This window comes from Bombus fervidus, chromosome 2 (assembly GCF_041682495.2).
Source record: "Bombus fervidus isolate BK054 chromosome 2, iyBomFerv1, whole genome shotgun sequence".
Lineage (NCBI taxonomy): Eukaryota > Metazoa > Arthropoda > Insecta > Hymenoptera > Apidae > Bombus > Bombus fervidus.
In genome coordinates, this window is record NC_091518.1 from 13542962 (window position 1) to 13564273 (window position 21312).

At 43.3% G+C, this 21312-nt stretch overlaps 3 protein-coding genes across 19 annotated transcripts in view; 2 read left to right on the forward strand and 1 right to left on the reverse strand.

The window, feature by feature from the left end:
* LOC139997945 (uncharacterized) overlaps nt 1-8006 on the forward strand; it is a 281403-nt gene extending 273397 nt beyond the window's left edge. For 6 of the 9 annotated variants that reach the window (XM_072022036.1, XM_072022035.1, XM_072022037.1 and 3 more), the window contains 6 exons: nt 1520-1660; nt 1977-2163; nt 2319-2618; nt 2758-3368; nt 3492-4007; nt 4087-8006. In XM_072022036.1, the coding sequence (XP_071878137.1) occupies nt 1520-1660; nt 1977-2163; nt 2319-2618; nt 2758-3368; nt 3492-4007; nt 4087-4440 (2109 nt within the window). In that variant the 3' untranslated portion in view covers nt 4441-8006. The remainder of the gene's footprint in view (nt 1-1519; nt 1661-1976; nt 2164-2318; nt 2619-2757; nt 3369-3491; nt 4008-4086) is intronic. The other 3 variants (XM_072022041.1, XM_072022038.1, XM_072022042.1) reach the window with 3 other exon arrangements.
* Nucleotides 8007-8156: 150 nt separating this feature from the next.
* Aptx (aprataxin) lies at nt 8157-9710 on the forward strand. 3 transcript variants are annotated; one of them, XM_072022132.1, is made up of 5 exons: nt 8157-8474; nt 8542-8612; nt 8691-8961; nt 9039-9172; nt 9231-9710. In XM_072022132.1, exons 3-5 carry the CDS (start codon nt 8753-8755, stop codon nt 9389-9391), a joined length of 504 nt encoding a protein of 167 aa, XP_071878233.1. In that variant the 5' UTR covers nt 8157-8474; nt 8542-8612; nt 8691-8752; the 3' UTR covers nt 9392-9710. The 3 variants fall into 3 exon arrangements, with proteins under 3 accessions (XP_071878233.1, XP_071878231.1, XP_071878232.1); XM_072022130.1 differs by having other exon boundaries at nt 8542-8961; XM_072022131.1 differs by lacking the exon at nt 8542-8612 and having other exon boundaries at nt 8633-8961.
* A 91-nt stretch (nt 9711-9801) lies between these two features.
* Pdk1 (Phosphoinositide-dependent kinase 1) overlaps nt 9802-21312 on the reverse strand; it is a 407223-nt gene continuing 395712 nt past the window's right edge. For 6 of the 7 annotated variants that reach the window (XM_072022061.1, XM_072022062.1, XM_072022066.1 and 3 more), the window contains 3 exons: nt 15566-15811; nt 13859-15241; nt 9802-13767 (listed from right to left, as the gene is read on the reverse strand). In XM_072022061.1, coding sequence (XP_071878162.1) covers nt 13657-13767; nt 13859-15241; nt 15566-15811 — 1740 coding nt within the window. In that variant the 3' untranslated portion in view covers nt 9802-13656. Of the gene's footprint in view, nt 13768-13858; nt 15242-15565; nt 15812-20836; nt 21309-21312 lie in introns of those variants that run through there. The other variant, XM_072022068.1, reaches the window with a different exon arrangement.

A 21312-nucleotide genomic window follows, 5' to 3' on the forward strand; every position in this document is an offset into this window, starting at 1 on the left:
TACCGATCCACTCACTCTTTTCATTGTGTTTCGCTAGATATATGTACACGACCGAGATAGTTCTTGCCAATTATCGATCTTCCTATTGAGTATTATGCGTGTATTATAAATCGATGATACGCGAGCGATGTAACGGTAGAACGTACATAAAAGAGAAGAACAGAAATCGACGTAGCATTTACTACTTTCACTCTTGATTCTGTTTATATTTCTCGGTGGTGGGCGTGAACGCACGGCTCTCATGCCAGCAAGGTGCAAATATATTACTTAAACGTTAAACCTGGCCGTACGAAAGTAAAAACTCGCGTAACGTTTTATGACTCGCCTCGTACAAAGCGTGGTGTTACGTTGCCGCTAAAATTCGGGAACATTTTCGATTCACCGTGGCCCCGTAAACGTAAAGCGAAATCGACCTGTATCGGCTACCGATATTTGAAAAGAAAAAAGAAGACGAAATGATTCGAAGTTAAAAGAACTGCGCGAAATAGAAAAAAGATTCGTGCAGGAGACGAAACAGAGATAGGAGACAAGGAGGCAGAGACAAAGAGGAAACAAAAGAAACAAGAAGCTCGAAAAGGAAAAAAAACGACAAACGGGAGAAAAGAAAGCAGACGAGAATGGCGAATGGCCGAAGAAAAAAGAAGTAAGAGCGAGCAGAAGAGAAGGGGTAAAAGCAAAGTAAAAAGGGATACGGACCGCCGGTAAATCTCGGCTCCCGTAGCCCGCGAGGGAGCAATCTCTTTCTCTCTCTCTCTCTCTCTCTCTCTCTCTTTCTCTCTCTCTCCCTCTCCCTCTCCCCCCCTCTCTTTCTATTTGGGCAAAGAGAAAAGAACGAAACGCAGAAGGAGATCGTATCGGGTGATTAACTCTCGCGATCTCTTGAAGGGCCTGGGGCCCGAGGCCCACCTCGTTAGCTCTGAGTAATTCGAGCGCTAATTGCACCTAAGAGCGAGGAAGCCAGGGAGCGGTGAAGAAGCGGTTGCAAGGGGGTCCAGGCAGTTTGGAGCTGGGAGAGAGAGAAAGAGGGATCCAGGGTCCAGCCGAGTTCGCGATAGGTGCCAAAGGCCCAGGCCACGCTCCTGAAACATTCGGGATATGGCGTGGTCGGTGTGAAAGCGAACCGGGAATGGGCGTGCAAATGAGGGCGCAGAAAACATCTTGATGTATCATTTATCACTCGCGCCTTGGCTTCTCCCACGTTGCTGATCCTCCTTGGACCGCTAACTTGATTTTTGCGTTAGCCTTTTCGTTCACGCGTTTCCGCGACGAATACTATGTAGGGATTTTCGACGAAGACTTTTAAAGACAAAGACGATCAAAACGTGGAAAAAGAATCGCGACTGGCAACTTCTGTTATCTGTTTTGTGCCGTGAAGAAGAGTATACGGATGTTTGTAGAGTGGAACGATGATTTTGCGATTAAGCAATTAGAGATGATCTAGGAGTGGAGGATACCGAGCCCCTTTTAATTCGTCGGTGGTCATTAATATCGACTGACATTGAACGGTGATTGTTCCCAGGGTCCGCCAAACGCTCAAAAGACCTCAGTGTCGTCTACAACTTCCGGTCTCGGGTCGGCACCGCCTGGCGAGACCAGCTACGAGCTACTCCTTCAGCAGCAACAGCTATTTCTCCAGTGGCAGCTCGAATGGCAGCATAAGGTACGCTTGCCTCGACGAAAGCGATCGCCGACCAAATAGAAATATTATAAAGCGTCCACTTTCTTCGTCTGTTAGCAACAGGCGAGCGAACGGGCGAATCCAGCCGGATATGTCTCGTTAACGCCGTACTTTCACCCCGACAATTTGCATGGCAATTACGTTATTACGTCTAAATTTATAATCGAAAATTGGGCTCAAGTTACGAGACGGCGGGGTTACTCAATTCGAACGTTCGTTTTATGTAATTATCGTGTACCGGGATCCGAAGCTCGCAGTCCGCTCGGACGTTACATAATTCGGTTGTTCTGTTGTTTAGTACCCTCAGATCATTCTACCGGCAGCGCAAAAACCGCCACTATCTTTGAACAGCAGCGGTGCCAGCGACGCTGGAAGCATCAGCGGAAGCAGCGTGAACGCGCCGAGTCCTGCACCCTCGAATTCCTCGAACAACCCCTCGGAACAACCGCCCTTAAGGCCTTTAGGCAAGCTGGAGGACATGAAAGGTAAGTGTCCTAAGCTCGGTTCGGGACGGGTAGCGAAAGAAACTGATTAATTATATCGCTGAGAATAAACTGTACTTATGAAAAAAAAAAAAAAAAAAAACAAAGCACAGACAGTACCAGTGATTGATTGACCGAAATAAATGTAACCCTTTCAGTGAGTGATCTCAAAGTAGAGTTGAAACGTCGAAACTTGCCGGTATCTGGCTCGAAGCCACAGCTAATCGAGAGATTAAAGCCGTTCACGGAATCGTCTAGCGGCAATTCGACGTCTAGCTCAAATGGACCGCACGTGACGCACATGGGCCACATATTGATGGACACCCCGGGGCCAGTCACATCCGACGAGTCGAGCTCCCATGCTAAAAGTCCTGGCTCAGCCGTCAAGGACGAACCTAACAGTCCTCGCACGGATTCGCCGCATGGTAGCGAACACGATGATCCGTCGAGTCCCCCAGGTATTTTAGCGCGTTCCTTATTACGTATATTTCCTCCAGATATAAAGTAGAAAATACGATGTACACTTAAGTGAACGATAAAACTTTCGAAAAATGAATTTTTCGGAACGCAACACACGTCGGTGTTTTCACGATGTAGCCCGTGTTTCAGGAGACGACATAATCAAAGAGCAAAGGAAACGGATAGAAGAGTTGCAACGTGAATTATACAAGTCTCAACAGCAACTTCAGCAGATCCGTCAAACTCAACCGTCTACGGTTCACGCTGAGAAGCTGGTGTTGCAGCAACACATCCAGAACAAGATGCAACAACAGCAACTGGCGTTACATTTGCAGCAGTTGCAGCACCTACAGCAGCAACAGCAGCAACAGCAACAGCAACAACAACAACAGAATCAACAACAATCTCAGCAGCAGACGCAACAGCAACACGCTACGTTCCAGCAATTGAACGCGAAAGCCAGCCTCGCTGCGTTCTTGCAGGCGCAGCCAAATAATACTGCTGCCATTCTGGACTCTTCGACTCTGACTGCGATTAATAATAAAAAGAATCAGACCAAGAACAGTGCCACCGTGCAAATACCCGCAGCGATAGTTTTCAACCTGCCCAAGCCTACGAAATTAAATGGCTCGCTGTTGAGCGCTTTGATGGCGCAGGCGCAGGCTCAGCAACAGCAACAACAAACTGTTACTGCCGAAGATGGAAAACCGCCACCTCCTCAGTACGACGAAGCCGCAAAACTTTTAAAGGTAAAGACGTCTGCTTGTTTTGATATATTTGATTTGTAGTAGAAAGAAAGGGAAGGGAAAAAACTATATTCATGTTCAAATAGAACTTCAAACGATTCTATTCCACAATTCTATTCCACTCAGGTTAAAATCGAACCGGTTCAGAAGAGTCACATCAAGAGTCAAGTCGTGGACGATGTGTTGGAGATCCTGATCAAGAATGGCGAATTACCACCGAGCGCCGCACAAGACCCAGCTACACCAACAACACCGAACAGACAGCTCCAACAAAATTTAGTGTTCACGGCACCAGCGGACAGTCAAACTCATTCGTTGGTTTTCACCGCTGCTAGTCCAATCAGTCCGATCAGTCCGATTGCCATGGAGGTTTCCCAGAGTGATTGCGTGAGTTCACCGGCGCCGGCGCCACCGCCACCGCCTCCTTTGCCTTTGGCAACCTTCTCTATCCAGCTGCCAACCGCGTTACAACAGTTACAGCAGCAGGAAGAGATCTCGTCGTTCAACACAGACCTGTTAACCTCGGAGGGTGACCTGGACGCCGCGATGCTGCTCAGCCCGCAGTCCGCCCAGCAAGCATCGCCTGACCCTCAGCCTCCTCAAGAAGTAACGTCTTCGGATAACGCAAATTTAGACCTCAAGGTATATCCGATTACAAAGCGAGGATTTTCTTCGTCTTCGAAGTCAATGGAAAATATATCGTATCGATTTTTCATTTCAGGAACTCGAGTTGGACCTCGAAACTCTAGACACGATGGATTTCAGTCAATTGGATTGCGACTTAGGAGTAAAAATGGAAGCACCCCAAGAGTTGATGGACATCGGCGACATGCCCATGGACATGGACGATCCAGACTGGCTGGATTCCCTGATGCCTCAGTCTCCTCCGACTGCTTCTACGGTGTCGAATCATCAGCCAGCCCCACCGACAAGTTTGTCGAGTGGTACAGACATTTACGACCCGTTGCTAGCTAGTAGTCAAGACCCGTTTGATCTCTTCAACATGGAGGACTCCGACTTCAAGATGTCTTCCGATCTGTCACTAACTTGGGACAAAGTTGACTTCGCAACCTAGCCCGAGATTTTTCCTCGGAGCTCGGCCTTGTGTACTTAATCCACGTATCAACGGGAAAACGAAAAGATCCAGCGAGGCACAGAAACAACTTAACAACCTGGCAAAGCCAAGTGCTACACTTGTTGTGATTAATCTGTGACTATTTTTGGTGCATTTTTATGAATCGTTTTGCAGTTGCTTGCCTCTGATACTGTTTTCTAGCGAGTTCGGCGCTGTGCAACTTCCCGTGGACATTCAAACTATTGTACTTACGCGTACAACTTACGTTGCTCGATATCGAGCGAAGAACTTTCTTACGAAAACTGAACTAGAAGTAACTAGCTATGTAATTTTCATGAAACCGCAATTCTAGGTGAGTAATTTAAACACGTGAAAAAAAAAAGGTGCATAATTGCGAGAGGATCGTAGCGTGAAAACGCAAGGGTGAGAACAAGACCGCGAAGCAATCGTTTCTAAGGGATTTTATAATAGAAGATAATTGTCATCAGTGCACGAATACTTTGGTCTTCCTCGGTCAGTATGAGAACCAATGCATAGTACCGTCGTTCTTTCGTTTCATCGGATCGGTTGCGCATTATCGCGTGGATCTTTTTCTGTAATCACGGCTATTTGAGATTCGAATGATCGTTCGAACGGGACGAATGTAGAAAGCGAAGATGAGTTCGTAATGACGAATGCATCCTGCGATCGGAGATAAGACGACAACGACGATATCTTCAAAATTCTCCAAAGAATCTCCTTACGAACGTTTTTAGCTAGTTTTTACTATCCAGTCTACAGTCGTGTGTTGCTTGAGTTTTAATAACTGCGAATAGCATGTGTGTTAAACAGGAAAACGGGAAAGTGGCGTATATGTTTTTCTCGTATGCTTCTCCCTTCCAACCTCATTTCCTTCGAACTACATCCCTCCGAAACAGAACCTTATTCAATTATAACGGTATAATCGAAATACTTATGTATGAAAATAAGTATGTTGTAACGGTTATAAAACGATTGTATGTATATATATATGTATATACGCATAGATATACATATACATATGCATATATGTAAAATATAGTGTACGCTAAGTTCGAAAACACAGGTGCGTTCGGTAAGACAAAAAGGAAAAAGTAATTAAATAAAAAAAAAAAAAAAAAAAATGAAAGAAGTAAAGAAAAGGAAAACCAGAAGAAGCAAGATCGACGGCTTTCCCGCACAGCTATATATAATTTTTCTAAGGCAGAGCATGTGATGTTAGAGATTACACATACATATTATAATCAATAATCGCATAGAAATTTTCAGAATGGATGCAGACAAAAGGTATACCGATGTAAGGGTATCGTGCGGTTCTCCTGTTTCTTCGTTTCCCTTTACGAATCTTTTTTGTTGTTTTTGTGACATTCCATGTTTCCAAATGAGCAAGAGATCGAAGCTACGCGTACCACGAGCCACGCTTTTGTTCATGAATTTGTACAAGAGTTAAGAAGGATTCGTCTCAGAATTTTGATTGGCCGATCGAAGCTTCTAACCTAACTTTATACTTCGCATTGTACCCAATTCGAAACGATAAACGCAGCTATGTTTATGTAAAATTGGATTGTGTCAAGATATTGTTATATAGGTTATGTTTGTATCGTATGTGTTTCATGTTGTATTCTACTGAACGTACGCAAAATAGAAAGAACCAATGAAGAAGCCACGCGCCTTCCATTTCTCTGAGACGTTCTTTGCAGAACCAAGTGGCTTCGTACGCCGACGTAACGATAAAGGATCGCACTGCCTAAATCGGTAATAAGGAGCGAAAGTGTTGAATGCGTACAGTGTTACCTAGCGTGATTAATACGTGAAAATGTATGTGAGTGCGTCGAGACGGTATCAGCGTATGAGATCAGCGATGGTGCTAATTGAAACCCCACTTAAAGCTATCAGTTGTCCTCGAGTGGCCGCGATTGAATCACAAAGCAATCTTTTACAGTACGGTCCAATAAAATTTCTATAATTCAGGATACTTTTGTTAAAGTAAAAAAGTATCTTAATCTTTTTACGATGTGTGAATTCAAATTCTAAAGACGAAGAGTGCTTTGTTGATTCGATTAGGCGTAGTCCCTTATTTTCACGATAGAAAGTGGCACTTTGGCAAGCAAATACATACCATCATCGTTCACCCCATATCGCACAAAGAAGCAGCAAAAAGCAACATTCCAAACGTTCTTCACATGCAATAGAGAAACATCGTATCAGCCCCGAGACACCATGCTCCTCGTAGAAACAATGAAGCAATCAGTCACGATGCACCCTCATTTTACGGTAGTTCCTTTGCAAAGCACTAATTCTCACTTAACGTGTTTCTCAATCAATGTAAACGACCCGGATCGTAAATACTTAAATATCTTAACGAAATTGACGATCGAATGTAATTACAAATACAAGCGGGTGAATAAAACAAGTATATTCGGAATAAAACTCGAGCGCAACACCTTTCGCGCGCCATAACCCACTCAGTTTACAGTGCCCTCTCGTGTTTACGGCCAAAATCAATTCAGAATCCGTGCATTTAAATCGAACCTAGTCCCATTTATTCGATTGAATATTAAAAATCGCTTTGTAACTACACTACTAATTTTGCATTTAAGCTCCATAGCGCGGGAAAATATGGGAAAAGAGGAATGTTTCCACGAAAATACAGAAGAGAACATGGTGCGTGATCGGGGTAAAAAATCGTGCCAAAAATCCCCTTGCCACCGCGTATCGCTTCGTCATTACAATTGTACCACCCGTTGCCATGACAATAAAAGTTTGTATCGTGTTGTAAAATATTGTATCATACGTAAATTAGAGTCATGAGTATGCCGACTTGTCATCTATGAAACGGGCTTGCTTGTACAAATATGTTTAGGATAAAACAATTGCGATATTTAATCGCACTTAAGTGATTACAAGCAAGCGGACGACCAGCGCCATCGACCAACATATAGCGTACGATCCCTCATCTTTTTTGTTTCTTTTTTTTAACGTATTGCAGCAAATATCGTTGCTTAGCATTGTAATCCTGTAATTATTTCATTTTCTTCGAATCATGAATCATGAAATCTATCGATGATTGATTGATTGATTTGTCAGGCTGTGCGAATCTGATAGTCTGTCGTGAAACGCGTGAAAGTGTCTTTGTTTGTATAATCGAGCGTATGAGAATATTGTCGGATGAATATATGAACAACAACAAAAAAATAAGCGATTAGATGAGATTCTACGGGACGAGACTCGTCTGTATATAGAGTTTTTGTGAAATATACTTATAACATGCTACGTGCGGTTGTACTGAAAGTAACAAAAGATAATGTAATACGAACATGAACATGCGTACGCGCGGACACACACCTACATACAATCACACAAACATATTTTGTATGAGCATGCGAAAAAGAAAAAGGTATAAGTTTTGTTAAGTATCTATGAATTTATTGTAATGTACGTTTAAGTAACGATCACGTAATTATTGCTAGAGAGAGTGTTATTTATTTTTATTTGTTGCAAATTTATCGATTGCCTTCCATTTGAGTAAATAAATAAATTTAAAGTTATTATTAGGCTGTTTATTCTTTTCCCGTCTCCATTTACTTAGGAAATTCTTTTACTTTTAAAAATGCACACATTTAAATCGTTTTAGAAATTCAAATTTCAAAGACCGCTAGAAACTTGAACGCATGCGCATACGTATTATATGATTCGGAATAACGGAGCGTAGATAAATGTCAAATTCAGTTGACGTTGTTTCGTATTCAGAAAGATCGGAAGTGGACAAGATTAATTAAATACAAAGGAAATGAGAATTGATAAACATGCTTAGTGCTAATTACGTACACACTACGTCTTTCCAAACAGAATGCAAGAAATCTCTCTATAATTATCTACTTTTCGTACCTTGTAACACATATCACATCACAAACATAACCTCTGAGATATTTATACGTTAATTCGTTTTAGTATAAAATTCGTAGAAATTGAAGTACTATTGACCAACAGTTAATCTTATTCTTTGCCTTACCTCGGTAAGTGTAATATTACGATATGATTAAAACAATATTAAATTAATTTGGAGTTCTTTCTTATTTTTAGTACTTTATTACTATATTATTGCATTATGCTATTTATAACATGGACAAAGTGACGAAAATTTGTTTCACTGTGTGAGCATATATTTCAATAGAAATTACAATCTGCGAAAGGTGAAAATCAAGAAATAATAATGAAACGAACCCTAAAAATTACATCAACCGATGCAATAGCTCCAAAGAGGCGTGATTGGGCAACAGGTTTGCTTGTCTCTATGGAAGATCCTCAGTATAAAGTAAAGGAAAATGATAAAGTTGTTGTCATCAAAGATAAATATCCAAAAGCCCAGTATCACTATTTAGTTATACCAAAAGCAGACATTCCATCTTTGTGGCACATAAAAAAAGAAAATGAAGATTTATTGTTCCACATGCATGGCGTTGCTGAAGATTTAACTCAAGAACATAAAGACTCTGAGTTCCTGTATGTATAGATATTGTTTTTATTCCACGTCAAAATTAAGTCGCTCTAATACCATGTAAACATATTATTTGATGCAGTATTGGATACCATGCCGTACCAAGCATGCACAGATTACATTTACACGTAATAAGTACAGATTTTAACAGTCCTTGTCTAAAGACCAAGTATCATTGGAATTCGTTTACAACTCCCTTCTTCTTACATTCAGCAGGTAAATGTATCTGTGTCTGTTTAATAAAAGAACAGACCTCATTTTTTATAAATTGCAGACATTTGCAACCAGTTACGCGAGAAAGGTGAACTGAAAAAATTGAAATCGGAAGAGAGCGCGCAACACTTGAATACTCCGCTAAAGTGTCACAAATGCCCAACCATTTCAAAGAATATGCCGGATTTAAAAAAGCATTTGTTGGCGCATTTGTCAAATTAATCAGAAAAATCTCTTCCTATGCCTGTTTTTACGCAATTAATCACCGCTAGTGTAGCATGCAAAATACTTCAAAGAAAATAATCAATTATTCAAATAACTAGATGTGCTTTTTATATGGTAATTCCTTGAGTTACAGGAAAATTCAGTAATAAATGTATTCTTATGCAATATGGATTAATGTTAATGGAATTAAATACTTAAAGTTCCAATATCATCAAGACATTTTTAGAGTGCCATATGATCTTAAGTATCTTGAAATTAATTTATAATGTACAATAATTGTAGTGTAAATATACATTCTGTATATACTTACCAACAATTTATTGATTCCTTTTAACTTAACATATAGGAATAAAACGGTAATTTTCAAACAGGATAGGAAATGTTATGGTAATTAAATAACACATAGATATGCGATATTTCGGAAAATTTACTATAAATAAATTTGATGTTAATATTAATAGGTTGTATCACCTATAATATCAATTACATACTAACTATTTACAGAGTCTTCTTATCCAATGTGAAGTATTTAATGTGTATAAGTAAACCGTTGTGTAGGTGTGTACGCGTGTAAGTGTACTTTAGTCTGCATACATTTAATAATACTGCAATTAATAGTTGAACCGTCCTTGTTACGCCGAAACGGTAGGCATTTGAATAATCGCAAGGCCTTGCTGTTATTGCTTGCGTAGTTTACATTAGTGTATTCGAATGTTTTCTTACATACACATATTCTTGCTTGATCTTTTTAAGTATTCGTTCTTCCCTCTCGCGAGCGTATAAATTAAATTAGCTAGATCTTTTGCGTCGAATGACACTCAACAAATACACTAGAAGTTTTTTTTAAGTTCAGTTAGAGCAAGTGAACTATAATAAAAAAGGAGGTAAGCGTCGCCCTTTGGGGTTAGGAATCTCAAGACCAGTTTTCAAAACCGACGGAAAACTATTTAATAAGCGACCATCCTTCCCCTCGACAGGAGCCAGCGCTTAGGAAAAATTTACGCATTTCCATCAGAAAGTTTGCAACGTCTACATAAAACGTAGAACCTACAAAGTTTACAACAATGGAAACGCCGGTGTCGCACTCCGTATCAACGACCCATGATTTAAACGATTCTCAGGGTTGATGACAGGATAGTGAACGCATTCTTTCTTCGGAAAGGAAGCAGTTGGTCGAGGCAACGAGGAACTATAATATCGGACTCGGCCGTGAAACAGCGTCGCCGCGTCGTCTTTGTTAAAGCAAAATTCGCATGCTTCTTAAATTTTGAGAATGTCCTCGACACGTGCTTCGTTTTGACAGAAAGACTGCGTGTGTCGGTGCTTCATTTTACCTAACGCTACCGAAACGCTATTCTGCGGAACGAAGAGTATAAGGATAGGAACGGGGAGGGGGCAGGGGTGTCAGCGGCAACAACTATCGAATAACTCCTCCTCGCGATCGATTCTCACTAGTTGAAGAGAAAGAAACGACAAGGGTGGACGATCGTCGAGCCTATGCGCCCCGTTTTAGCCCGCAAGCACCGTACGTGGCAAGCCAAAAGCGGTCATTTTGAAAAGCCACTGGGCACGAGGACAATGTTGATCCATAAATGAATCAACATTTTTTCGAGCATACTCACGCGGCGTCGCAGACACGACGACCGAACCACCCTCCGTCGAATACTTCTCCGAATACCCTGTTTAAGTCTCCCTAAATATCGCGAGGAGAACGTGGGGATTATCATGCGTTTATAATACAACGTGTAATGAAACGGCGCAATCAAGTCGTGGCAAAGGTAACGTCAACAAAGTATTAAACCTAAGCGCGTATTCGGCCTAAAATCTACAAACGAACGTTTATACACGATTTTCCTAACTACTATTCACAATTCATAAATATTTTATATAACTTTACGCGTCTATGTGTGTGTGTGTATATATATATATATATACCCTTTTATATATAATTATATATGTATATATAGAATATTTATGTATAGATAATATACAGCTGTATCGTACACAGTCCGGCCACGACTCGATAGCGCCGCAAAGTCGACGAATAGCGTTTCGGCAAGTCGACGCGATAAACGTGGCAGTATTATTTACAAAATATCTAAAATTACGCCTAAAGAGGATAGAGAGTAATAATATAAGTTACAGAACGTATTATAAGCACGTGCATGCGTATATACACGCGACGAGCACGCATTCGTATGCGTGTATCTACGTATGCAACAACGACGCTATGATAGGGATAGTAATAGGTATAGTAATAGTAATAGTAATAGCACTAATAATAATAGTCGCAGTGGTAGTAGCGGTAGTAGTACTAAGTCTGTATGTGAACGTCTACACGTAAACGAAGCGTGTGATCCTTAATAACGCGGAAACGTAAACTATAAAAAATAAATAAACGTAGGACGATTACGGCGAATAATAAATTAAGAAAAGATCGCGCGTGAGAAAAAAAAAATGAAAAAACAAAATCGTTCGATTAAATACGTCGACAGTTACGAGGGGAGAAAAATACTTATACGTTGGTAATACGATGAAATAATTAATTAATATTGTTAACTATAATCGTAGTAGAGTTACTAAATATTAGAAACTTATAATAGTAGTAAGAACGACAACGACGATAGCTTGAACGCAACGAGTATAGTATGTGTTTGTGTTTGTGTGTGTGATCCTCGCAAATCTAAACGGGATACTACTTCTCTTAAAGCTATCCTTTTTAAAGGATTCTATTTCCTAACTACTTAATTTATAGTGTTCAAGTGCCAAGTCTTTCGCGGGAAAAGAACAAAAAAAAAACACTCTTCCCATCTCCACCGCTTCTCTTTGTACAACAAACGCTAATCTGCTCCTGTTCTTGCATCTTTTTCTTTTAAACTACTAAAGATTACTTCCAATTAAGATCTAAACAATGTTTTTCTAATTCCCGGCTATACACATTGTTCGATCGCGTCCGCGAGGGCCAGATCGGAGACGAAGAAAATCGGACTAAGAAACGAACGTAAAAACGCCGTGGTTGGACAACGATTTTTGTACTTACAAATATATATAGAACTATGTATAGAATTAGTATATGCTTTACGAAGCCTGCTCTTCGTGACATCGCGCTAATATTTACAACGTACCGAGGAGGAAAAGGGGTAACGAACAACGAGAAGAATACTGTAATATGAAGAGAGCAAGGGACCCAACGGAATAACGCGCAACATTCCGCAAATCCCTTTCAGGCAACGTAAACTATTTATTAAAGCTGCAAAGCGGCAATGTTGTCCCCCACTGCATTTTTTTTTTATCTTTTTTTGGTTAACTTCGACTATATAAATTGATGTCCTAGATTCGTAAAATCGACAGCGAACACAAAACTATCATACGAATCACACATTGTCACTCCGCCGTCGTTTTAACTTCTAAAAGAACTCGTCTGTATTTTTCTAAGTAATTTTGGCTATATTTGGAACAAAATTGCTACATGCTGCCACTGCTTTAAACGCAAATAATCGACATACGCCTGGCTTCCGTTTACGTTAGTATAACTCTTTTGTTCCTTTCTTCGTCAACCAGGTACTACTGTTTCTCGTCTCTTCACCCAAAGAGTTACGAGGCGTCGATTTAACACGATAAAATTTTGATTGCGATGTCCCGATTACGTGTCACGAATTATAAATAACAAAATTCGCGCGGATGAACGACTTTATTTTCCTTTCCCCGTAATGAAAGTAGTGGGCAGCCAGGCGACCTCGATCACGAACGTTATGTCACAGGCAGCACTTAACATTGTGAATACACACAGCTAAAACCTTGGCTAAAAATTTCGCTATTCCTTGTGTGTTCACGTGCGAGGAACGTCGTGCAGCTTTTTCAAGGTTCCTCGAGTTCGATAATAAATAGCAAAACGTAACTAGTGAAAAAACCGGCAATTGCACGATTTCGATAACACTTTTTGCCTTTTTTATGTCTCTCCATTCCTCTGTATTTCAACAGAAGTCTACTATTATATAAACACTTTGTATTTTTATCTAGAAAATTTTCCTAATCTGTACACAGTGCTTTGAACGCGTTAGAAAAACGCTAACCTATACTAGAATGTACTTCTCCTAATGCCAAGTTACACGCTAACAAACGTTCTAAATAAACGCCCCCTCTGGCCATAAATTAATAATAAATCGATGATCGCACCTCGCGGACATTGTTATTACCGTAATCGGTGAAACGTTCATTTGCTCTGTTCCATCCGAAACGATCTGTGTTCATCAGTCTTTTGTTTAAGCGGTGGACTCCTGCAGGCCGTAGTAATGGACTCGCATATTCTCGATCGCTCTACACCACTCCAATGCGAATCCTTCGGGATCTTCGAGATAGTATGTTCTGTTTGGCTGTAACATGTAACGACAGCAAATTATAGAAACGTCGTAACGAAAATATCAGTGACAAAGGGAAAGGCGCGACGACGAAAAAGAAACCTACCGTGTGGACGAAGAAAATCTTGAAGCTCTTCGGCTCGACCCTAAGTTCCGGACTCCAAGGTATCTCGCCCTTCAGCACCATGTTTACAGAATCGACGTAATATAGATGTGGTCCGGTAGTGAGCAGGAGCATCCTTCGTCTAGCAAAGAGACCTTTCCTCTTGTTGACGAAGCCCTGCTTCAGTATCAGGTTGCCCTCGACGAAGCAGTCCCACTGGTTCGAGGCATGTTGCTTCTCTAGCCGGTTTCTGATCTCCTCCGGCGTTAAATCGGCGATGTTACTACCGTCAGCAGTGGTCCTCGTTCTCCTTGGTTTCTCGACGACCGTACTAGGTTGCACGGGTTTCTCGCGCTCGGTGGTGGTATCTTCATCGTCGTCGTCGTCGTCGTCTTCGCCGATGCCCAAACCAAGAAGCCTCGTGAGCTGTTTGTCGTCGAGGCCGGGTTCCAGATGATCGGGAACCCTGTACTGCGACCTAAGCTCCTCGTTCTCAGACGTACCAGGTAGGTAGGGATAGATCGGTGGTGGTGTCTGCTCGTGGAGGGTTTCAAAGTCGACACCTTCGAAGAACGGATGCGCCCTGATGCTGGGATATCCGGCACCATGTTCGTCCTGGGCACCCAATCTCTGCGATGGCTCGAGCACCAACAGCTGACTGACGAGCGACCTCGCCAGCTCGCAGAATCCGTCAGGGATTTCGTACTCGAGTTTTAGGATCTTTTGGAATATCATGTACTCGCTCCTAGAGCGGAACGGTGGCAGACCAGCGACCATCTGGTAGATTATACAGCCGAGGGCCCAGAGATCGGAGGCTCTGCTCGTCTTGTCGGTTAAGAGCTCCGGAGATACGTATTGGGCGGTACCAACGAACGAACCTCTGCGTTCTCTTCGGTACGGTTGTTGCTGCTGCTGCTGTTGCTGCTGCTGCGAATCGTCCGTTGCGGGGTGCGTCACCACTGTCTCCGGATCCTTGAGAATCTTCGCGCTACCAAAGTCGGTGATGAGCACGTGCATCTTCTCGTCCAACAATATGTTCTCCGGCTTGAGATCGCGATGGATGATGCCGAGCCCGTGAAGGTACTCGAGAGCGCGAAGGATCTCCGCCGAGTAGAACTTGGTACACTCGATGTCGAACGAGCCCACCTTGTTGATATACGGCAGGAGCTCACCGTTTTTCGCGTACGATAGAACGAAATAGAGTCTTTCGACGTCTTGGAAGGTGCAAAACAGGCGCACGAACGAGTGTTTCGCGCCCGCGAGCATGTTTAGCACCTCCTTCTCCCGCTTCACGTACTCCGTTTTCTTCTCCTTGATGATGTGACGCTTATCACACACTTTTATCGCGTACTCCTTCCCAGTATGGATATCTTTGGCGAGGTAAACCTACGGAACAATCGAAACAACGTACTGGTTAGATCGATATTCGTAGCGTACGCGACTAAACATAATGGGGAGTAAAAATGGGGAGTAAAAATAGGGAGAGGAGTTGTTGCGTTGCGAAACAAGAAAAGTTTCAGGGACAACTGCTACTACCGACGCGCCATACGACAGAAACTTTCTTCGTAACAAGGGGAAAGTTTGAGAGGAATCACATCGGGAGGGTCCGAGACCGGCAACACTTTTTTCTTGCCCCCTTTTCTGCTCTCTTCTCAGTGTAATTCGGAGCTTCTTAATGATTTAATCGAGTTAACGAGATAATACACTTACGGTGGAGAAGCTTCCCTCGCCGATCGCCTTGCCAAAGATGAAGTCCTTGGGAGTCCGCTTGTGCGTTGGCGGGTTGATGGTGGTAAGGGCCGGGTTCGTGGTCGGCGAAACCCGGGGCGCCAAGGTGTTGGGTGGCGCTACCACGCCATTGGTCACGTCGTTCGTTGGTGGAGACATTTTGGACACCGGCCCCTCCACCGTTACTGCCGGCTGTGGCGAAACGGTAAGCGCCTGGTTCGCCACACGCTGCAACAAAAACGTCAACGACTTGATTACTTAGAGTTCGCTTTTTAGCATCCTACGATTTAGTGATATGACCAACGTTCGAAACAGATAATGGCAGCAACTTCGTCCTCAAAAAGTGTCTTATGTACGTCAAATATTTGCAATTACATAGGTTTTTTGACAGGTGTGTAACGTGATCAGTAACGGTTACTAATCGAGGTAACGCTTTCCTCAAAATACGAAAAGAATTCGATGATAGAGTGATAGTAAGACGTCGAGGCACGAACTCTTGTCCGAATACTTAACTATGGTCTCATAGGCCAATGGATCAGCCGGTACCAGGAAATCAGGTGCCGGAAGTGACATCAGCATTACGAACACGTGGCTATGTCGCGCAGGTCAGGCTGTCGGACTCGTTTAAAAGTCCTACCACCTGACGATCCCGTGCCAAACGAAAGCGTCCAAAATGTCACGCATTGTACTTCGTATCCGAGGCACGTTGAAAGATCAAGGCTACGTGTGACTCGAGTGATTCGAGCAAAGATTGTGCAATGGCAGACGACTTTCTAACGAATCTACGGCATAATCGGCTCACGAACACGACTGCAACGTAATTTCTCTTTATCTACGAGCGTGTAACGAGTCAAAATATTGTCAAACGCGATTTAAACGGCTCTTGCAGTGGAAAAATTGAACAAGACTAGAAAAAAATGGGACGACGAAAAAGAGAAAAAAAGGATTTTGCTGTGCACGCACACGAACGTGATTTTTAAGCGGTGATCGCTTCATTTCCGGTCCGAAAGACGATCGCGCCCCTTTCGCTTGCCGCTTCCTTCCTCCCATCACCATTGTGTACTTCCGTCCAAAGACGGATCTCGCGTTATACCGTGGCCGCCACAAAAGAAAGGAACTAGTTCTCATCCTCGAACAAGAGAATCCGGATGATCCTCCGTCGAAATGCTCTCTTTTCTTCTCTGACCTTCTCCTCTCTCTTTCTGCGTCTTCCCGCTCCAGCAGAACGGTCTTTGACCGTTTCCCAAATCTGCACGCCCGTTGACTCCCCAAACAAGCTTTCCGCCAAGCAGAAGACACAGGAAATCCGCGTTGCGAGAAACCTTTTGCTAACGGTGCGGATAAATATCGACGTCTTAACGAGATGCCATTGCCAAAAATGAGCGATCGAAGATGCAGAGGGAGAGAAGATGGTGCCAACAAAGCGAATTCGTGACACAATGCATCGCAGATAGGATAAATTCCCGTTCTCATTTTTTAGAGATCTTCGTCGATCATTTCGTACGAATAAGGAGGCAACTAGATAACGGAAGACCCGCAACGTACCACGTTCGATACGCGTAAACTCGAAGAACCAACCGACTATTAAATTCCTCGTAAGTTTCGCTACGGATGGTAAACAATCTCCGAGCGCGGTTCTCGGATTACGGTGTTGTTAATAAACCTAACCATGAAAGGTTTCGACGAATTAATCAAGGAATTTGCAGCGGCCGTAGCGTGGACGGCTCCGGGAAGGGAGGGTGAACCAGAGGAAGAGATCGTAAACGAGAGAAGCAGGAATTTATATTTAGACGATGAAAACGCAAGTCGGCAAGGCCCTTTCTTTCATCCTCTTTATCTACCTTTCCTCGTTCTTCTTTCCAGGCCGGTTACGAGGCGGGCCCCATGGCGTCAACCATCCGTGTCAGGACGTCGACCTCGTCGAGCATTTGCCCGAGAGCCACCCAGCGGCCCTACTCCCTCTGCTTGGCTGGCTTTCGCTTCGCCCCGCTAGTTTATTTATTTGCTTATCTATTCCTTGGTCCCCTGACTCTCGTCTACTTCTCATACTCTCTCTTTCTGCCTTCTACTCTCTCTCTGTACACCGAGCAAAGGGGATAACCACCGACCGATACCGCAGGATAGAGAGCAGCGTCGATCGCTAGATATCAAGGAGAGAAGTCTCGAGCAGAGGGGATTCGGATAATCGATATACCGACCAACTTCCACTAGACGACCTCGCAATTTGCTTAGATCATATAGATATATACCGTTTGAGAGTATCAGAGAGAGCGCGCGCCTCGTTTAAAATAAACCGCTCTCGCGTAAGATAGATGTATGCGCGAGCGCACGCTCAATCTCGTTGGACCTTTTTCGCGACGACGTGATATTTCGATTCGTCGATGACCCTGCGACACTTTTGCGTCACGTCCCTGCCTTGTCTGAAACGGACCTCGAGGACGCGGTCTGTTTCCGTTTGAAAAGAGAATGCAGAGAACGCGTCACACGGCTCGAGATGTATGACCTCGTCATGACAAAAAACGAAGAAAGGAATCGACGAAGCTACATCGCGGCGAAATTTGCCGGAAGATGAAACCCAAAAAACGATTGTAATTCGTAATCGATCTTCCAAAAAACGAATAAGATTGGCGCGAGCGTCCGTTAAACTCTTCACCCTCTCGTTCTTTCGCGCGCGTGCTCCTCTCTATCCTCCCGCGATTGCTGAATCACCCTGTACACACAACCCAGCAGCATTCCAACGGACATTCTAATTTTAGCCTTGCTCGTCTCGTCTCCTTCTCTCGCGGACAAGCGCATTCTCTGTCCGCGCGCCTTATAACGTTCCACCGTTCTCCGCCTCTCTCGCTCTAGGTTCACGAGGTTATGTTTTTCATGCAGCCTGCCGAGTGCTGCCCTCTGCCGATGGTACGCGACACTTTCCTCTCTTTTCTCCTTTCCTTTGGTGTACAGAGACTAGACGAAGCCAGAAAGACGAGCACAAGGGGTGGCAGAAAGAGATGGAGAGCAATGATCGGTGTAACCCACCCCACCCTGTCGCATCGGGCTTTTTGCCGGCTACCAGAAGGGACTACGCCTATTGGCGCAGGCGGCCAGCACTTTTGCCCGTGAATGAGATGTTTTGCATTCGCAGACGCTGAGAAACGTGTCGCGCACGGGCTGTGCGACTAAATTGGAACACGCTACGGCCCGAGCTGCCTCTTCGAGAGAGACTAATAAAAGGGTCCCGCGAGAAACGGCGTCGACTCTCCAGCAAACTCGATTTCTCAACCAAGAAAATTAATGCCCTATAAGAGAGTGTCCTTTGTATCGACTCCCTGTGCACCTGATCTTCGTTTACTCGCACAAGTTCACTCGATCTTAAAGCGCTAATACAGCTACATAGAATACTGCTCTTAAAGCTTCGAGATGCGTTTGTGCTCGATGCACTTGTCTCGATAGAGAAGGAAATCAACATCGAACAAAAAAGCAACAGTCGTTCTCGAACATTGTATTCCGACTTTGTTGCAAGGCAGAGAATGTAACAATAACGTTTCTAATCTTTGTATTACCGTTATTGTCATCTTGCTTTAAAACATCTGCCTATAGAGAAAAAGCACATTCACAAAAGCAATGCCGTTAGCGTGCAACAAGGTGCAAGTGAATCTTTTATTATAAAAGAAAACGATTTGCCTTTATAAAATTCATTTAGCGGAAGAGCATGATATGCTATTCTGGGATTGTTTACAAGTGTCACGCGAAAGAAATGTTACTACGCATTGCACAAGCTTACGAAGGGATATCGTGAAATCGTAAACACCGTCAGTCGAATTGCTCCGGAGCTAGGACAACGTACAGCTAATCGAAATTACGACACGGATGCTACCGAGGGAAATCAATCTTGCGCGCGAATATTTACACGTATCGACGTCTACGGGCGCTACATCGTGACGATTCCAAGAGCATTCGACATAACGTATATTTGAAAAGCATCCTGTATCATTAACGCGCGATCGTTCCAGCTTTTTATTTCTTCTGTTCGAGTACCGTAGAGAGATAAGCGCGTTCCATCGACAAAGATCGAGCTACGTCGTGACCAACACTGCCACAAAATTGTTTGCTTTCACATCCTATCGTATAAACACGCGGTCGATCCAAACATGTTTTTTCGGTCGCGAACCCCGATCAGCACTACGAATGATCCCTCTCTCGCTCTCTTCGTCCGCGCTCCAGTGTAGTGGAATTTTGCGATCACACCGAGTTCACGTGTACCAAGCTATAATACGGCTCGATCTCGAGACCGATTCTCACCACTTCGATGCTTTCCAGCATTCCCAACGATTTATTCGCATTGCCGAAATACGACGGATACGCGTTATTATCGCGTGATGCAGTGTTTTGACGCACGGCAAAATACATACAACGGAACCGATATAAGTTTCTCCTTGTTTTTCGTTTGTTTTCACATTCCAATTTTTTTTTTTTTTTATATATATATATGCGAATATAAATAGTTTTTTTTTTTAACATCAAGGGAATTTCAAACTTATATTTCCGCCGATATAACAAATATTTGTATGACCGCTCGTCTGCGTTCTTAGCCACAAAAGCAATTGTTTCCGTCTTTGCGACTGTTTCGAACGGCGATATACGTATTTCGGAGCTGGTAAATAGACGTGTCACTGAATTCTTTCACTGGATCGCAAACAAGTATCAAAAGTGGGAATCTATCGGGAATATTATTCCTTGGCTGACACGGACAGAGAGAGCACTATTTCTATAGAGAATTCGTATAAAGTTGCGTTCGACAGTGAACGTAAACAACTTTCGAACCGCGTCGTGATTACATCGCCTGTTTTGGAACCGAGAGCTTCGGGCAAATTTATTTAAAATTCGAGCGAACGTAAATTATTCATGCTTCGAGGCAGTGTGTTAACCTCCTCTTTCTATCACCTCTTTTTCGACACACCGAATCTGCATACACTGTGTTCTTTTCCGTTTGAGGTGACCAAAACCTTATCGAAAAATCTTCGCTTCGATCATCATTTTTTTAGTTCGAGGAATTTTAAGAAATTCCAACGACGCGTCGTCTTCTTTCGAAATCGCGCGAGAGAGGGAATTCTAGCGACCTACGAGACGCTTTGACATTTTGACGCGAGATTAACTCCGTGAATTTTCCCGCCAAGGAAAAAAATCAAGGATCGAACAACCATGATCAACCGAGACGAGCATGAAAGAAAGATGAAAATTATCCGATTGCAGCAACGAAATAATTACCGGTCACTGGGAAGACGCGCCTTTTGAGTACAAAGTTACCACACTCTCCTTGTCGGGAATAGTATCGCGATCCGTGGGAACGTTACTTCGGACGATTCTCAGATATTTGACTGAACAGAAGAATAGAATGGTTCTAGGCTTGCTTTGTTCGCGGAGCAGGTCGAACATTTCGGCGGATTTCCACGAATGATAAACAATCGAGTTTCGTTGAGACGCGATTGGTTGAAACGCGGTAGCCCATTGTCACGACGAGTAATTCCCTAAACGACACTTCGCGAGGATCTGATCAAACGATTTGTAAACAGGAACAAACGTTCCTAGAGTTTCCCTCTGTTTCCGCAAGAACAGGCACTTGGACGGGAGTTGCCGCGCGGCGTCACACTCGATCACACCTTTCGCGGACTGGTTCGTTATTTTTCTTCCTTATCTAGCGCGCGCGCTCTCGGTTTACGGGATTGTCGTAGGGGTGTGTTTTC

What these genes read in the sequence shown, in the direction of transcription:
- Aptx (XM_072022130.1), top strand. Translation starts at nt 8,672, where the DNA reads ATGAAACGAACCCTAAAAATTACATCAACCGATGCAATAGCTCCAAAG. An exon ending in CATAAAGACTCTGAGTTCCT is followed by an intron (nt 8,962 to 9,038) that starts GTATGTATAGAT and finishes TATTTGATGCAG; the next exon opens with TATTGGATACCATGCCGTAC. An exon ending in CTTCTTCTTACATTCAGCAG is followed by an intron (nt 9,173 to 9,230) that starts GTAAATGTATCT and finishes TATAAATTGCAG; the next exon opens with ACATTTGCAACCAGTTACGC.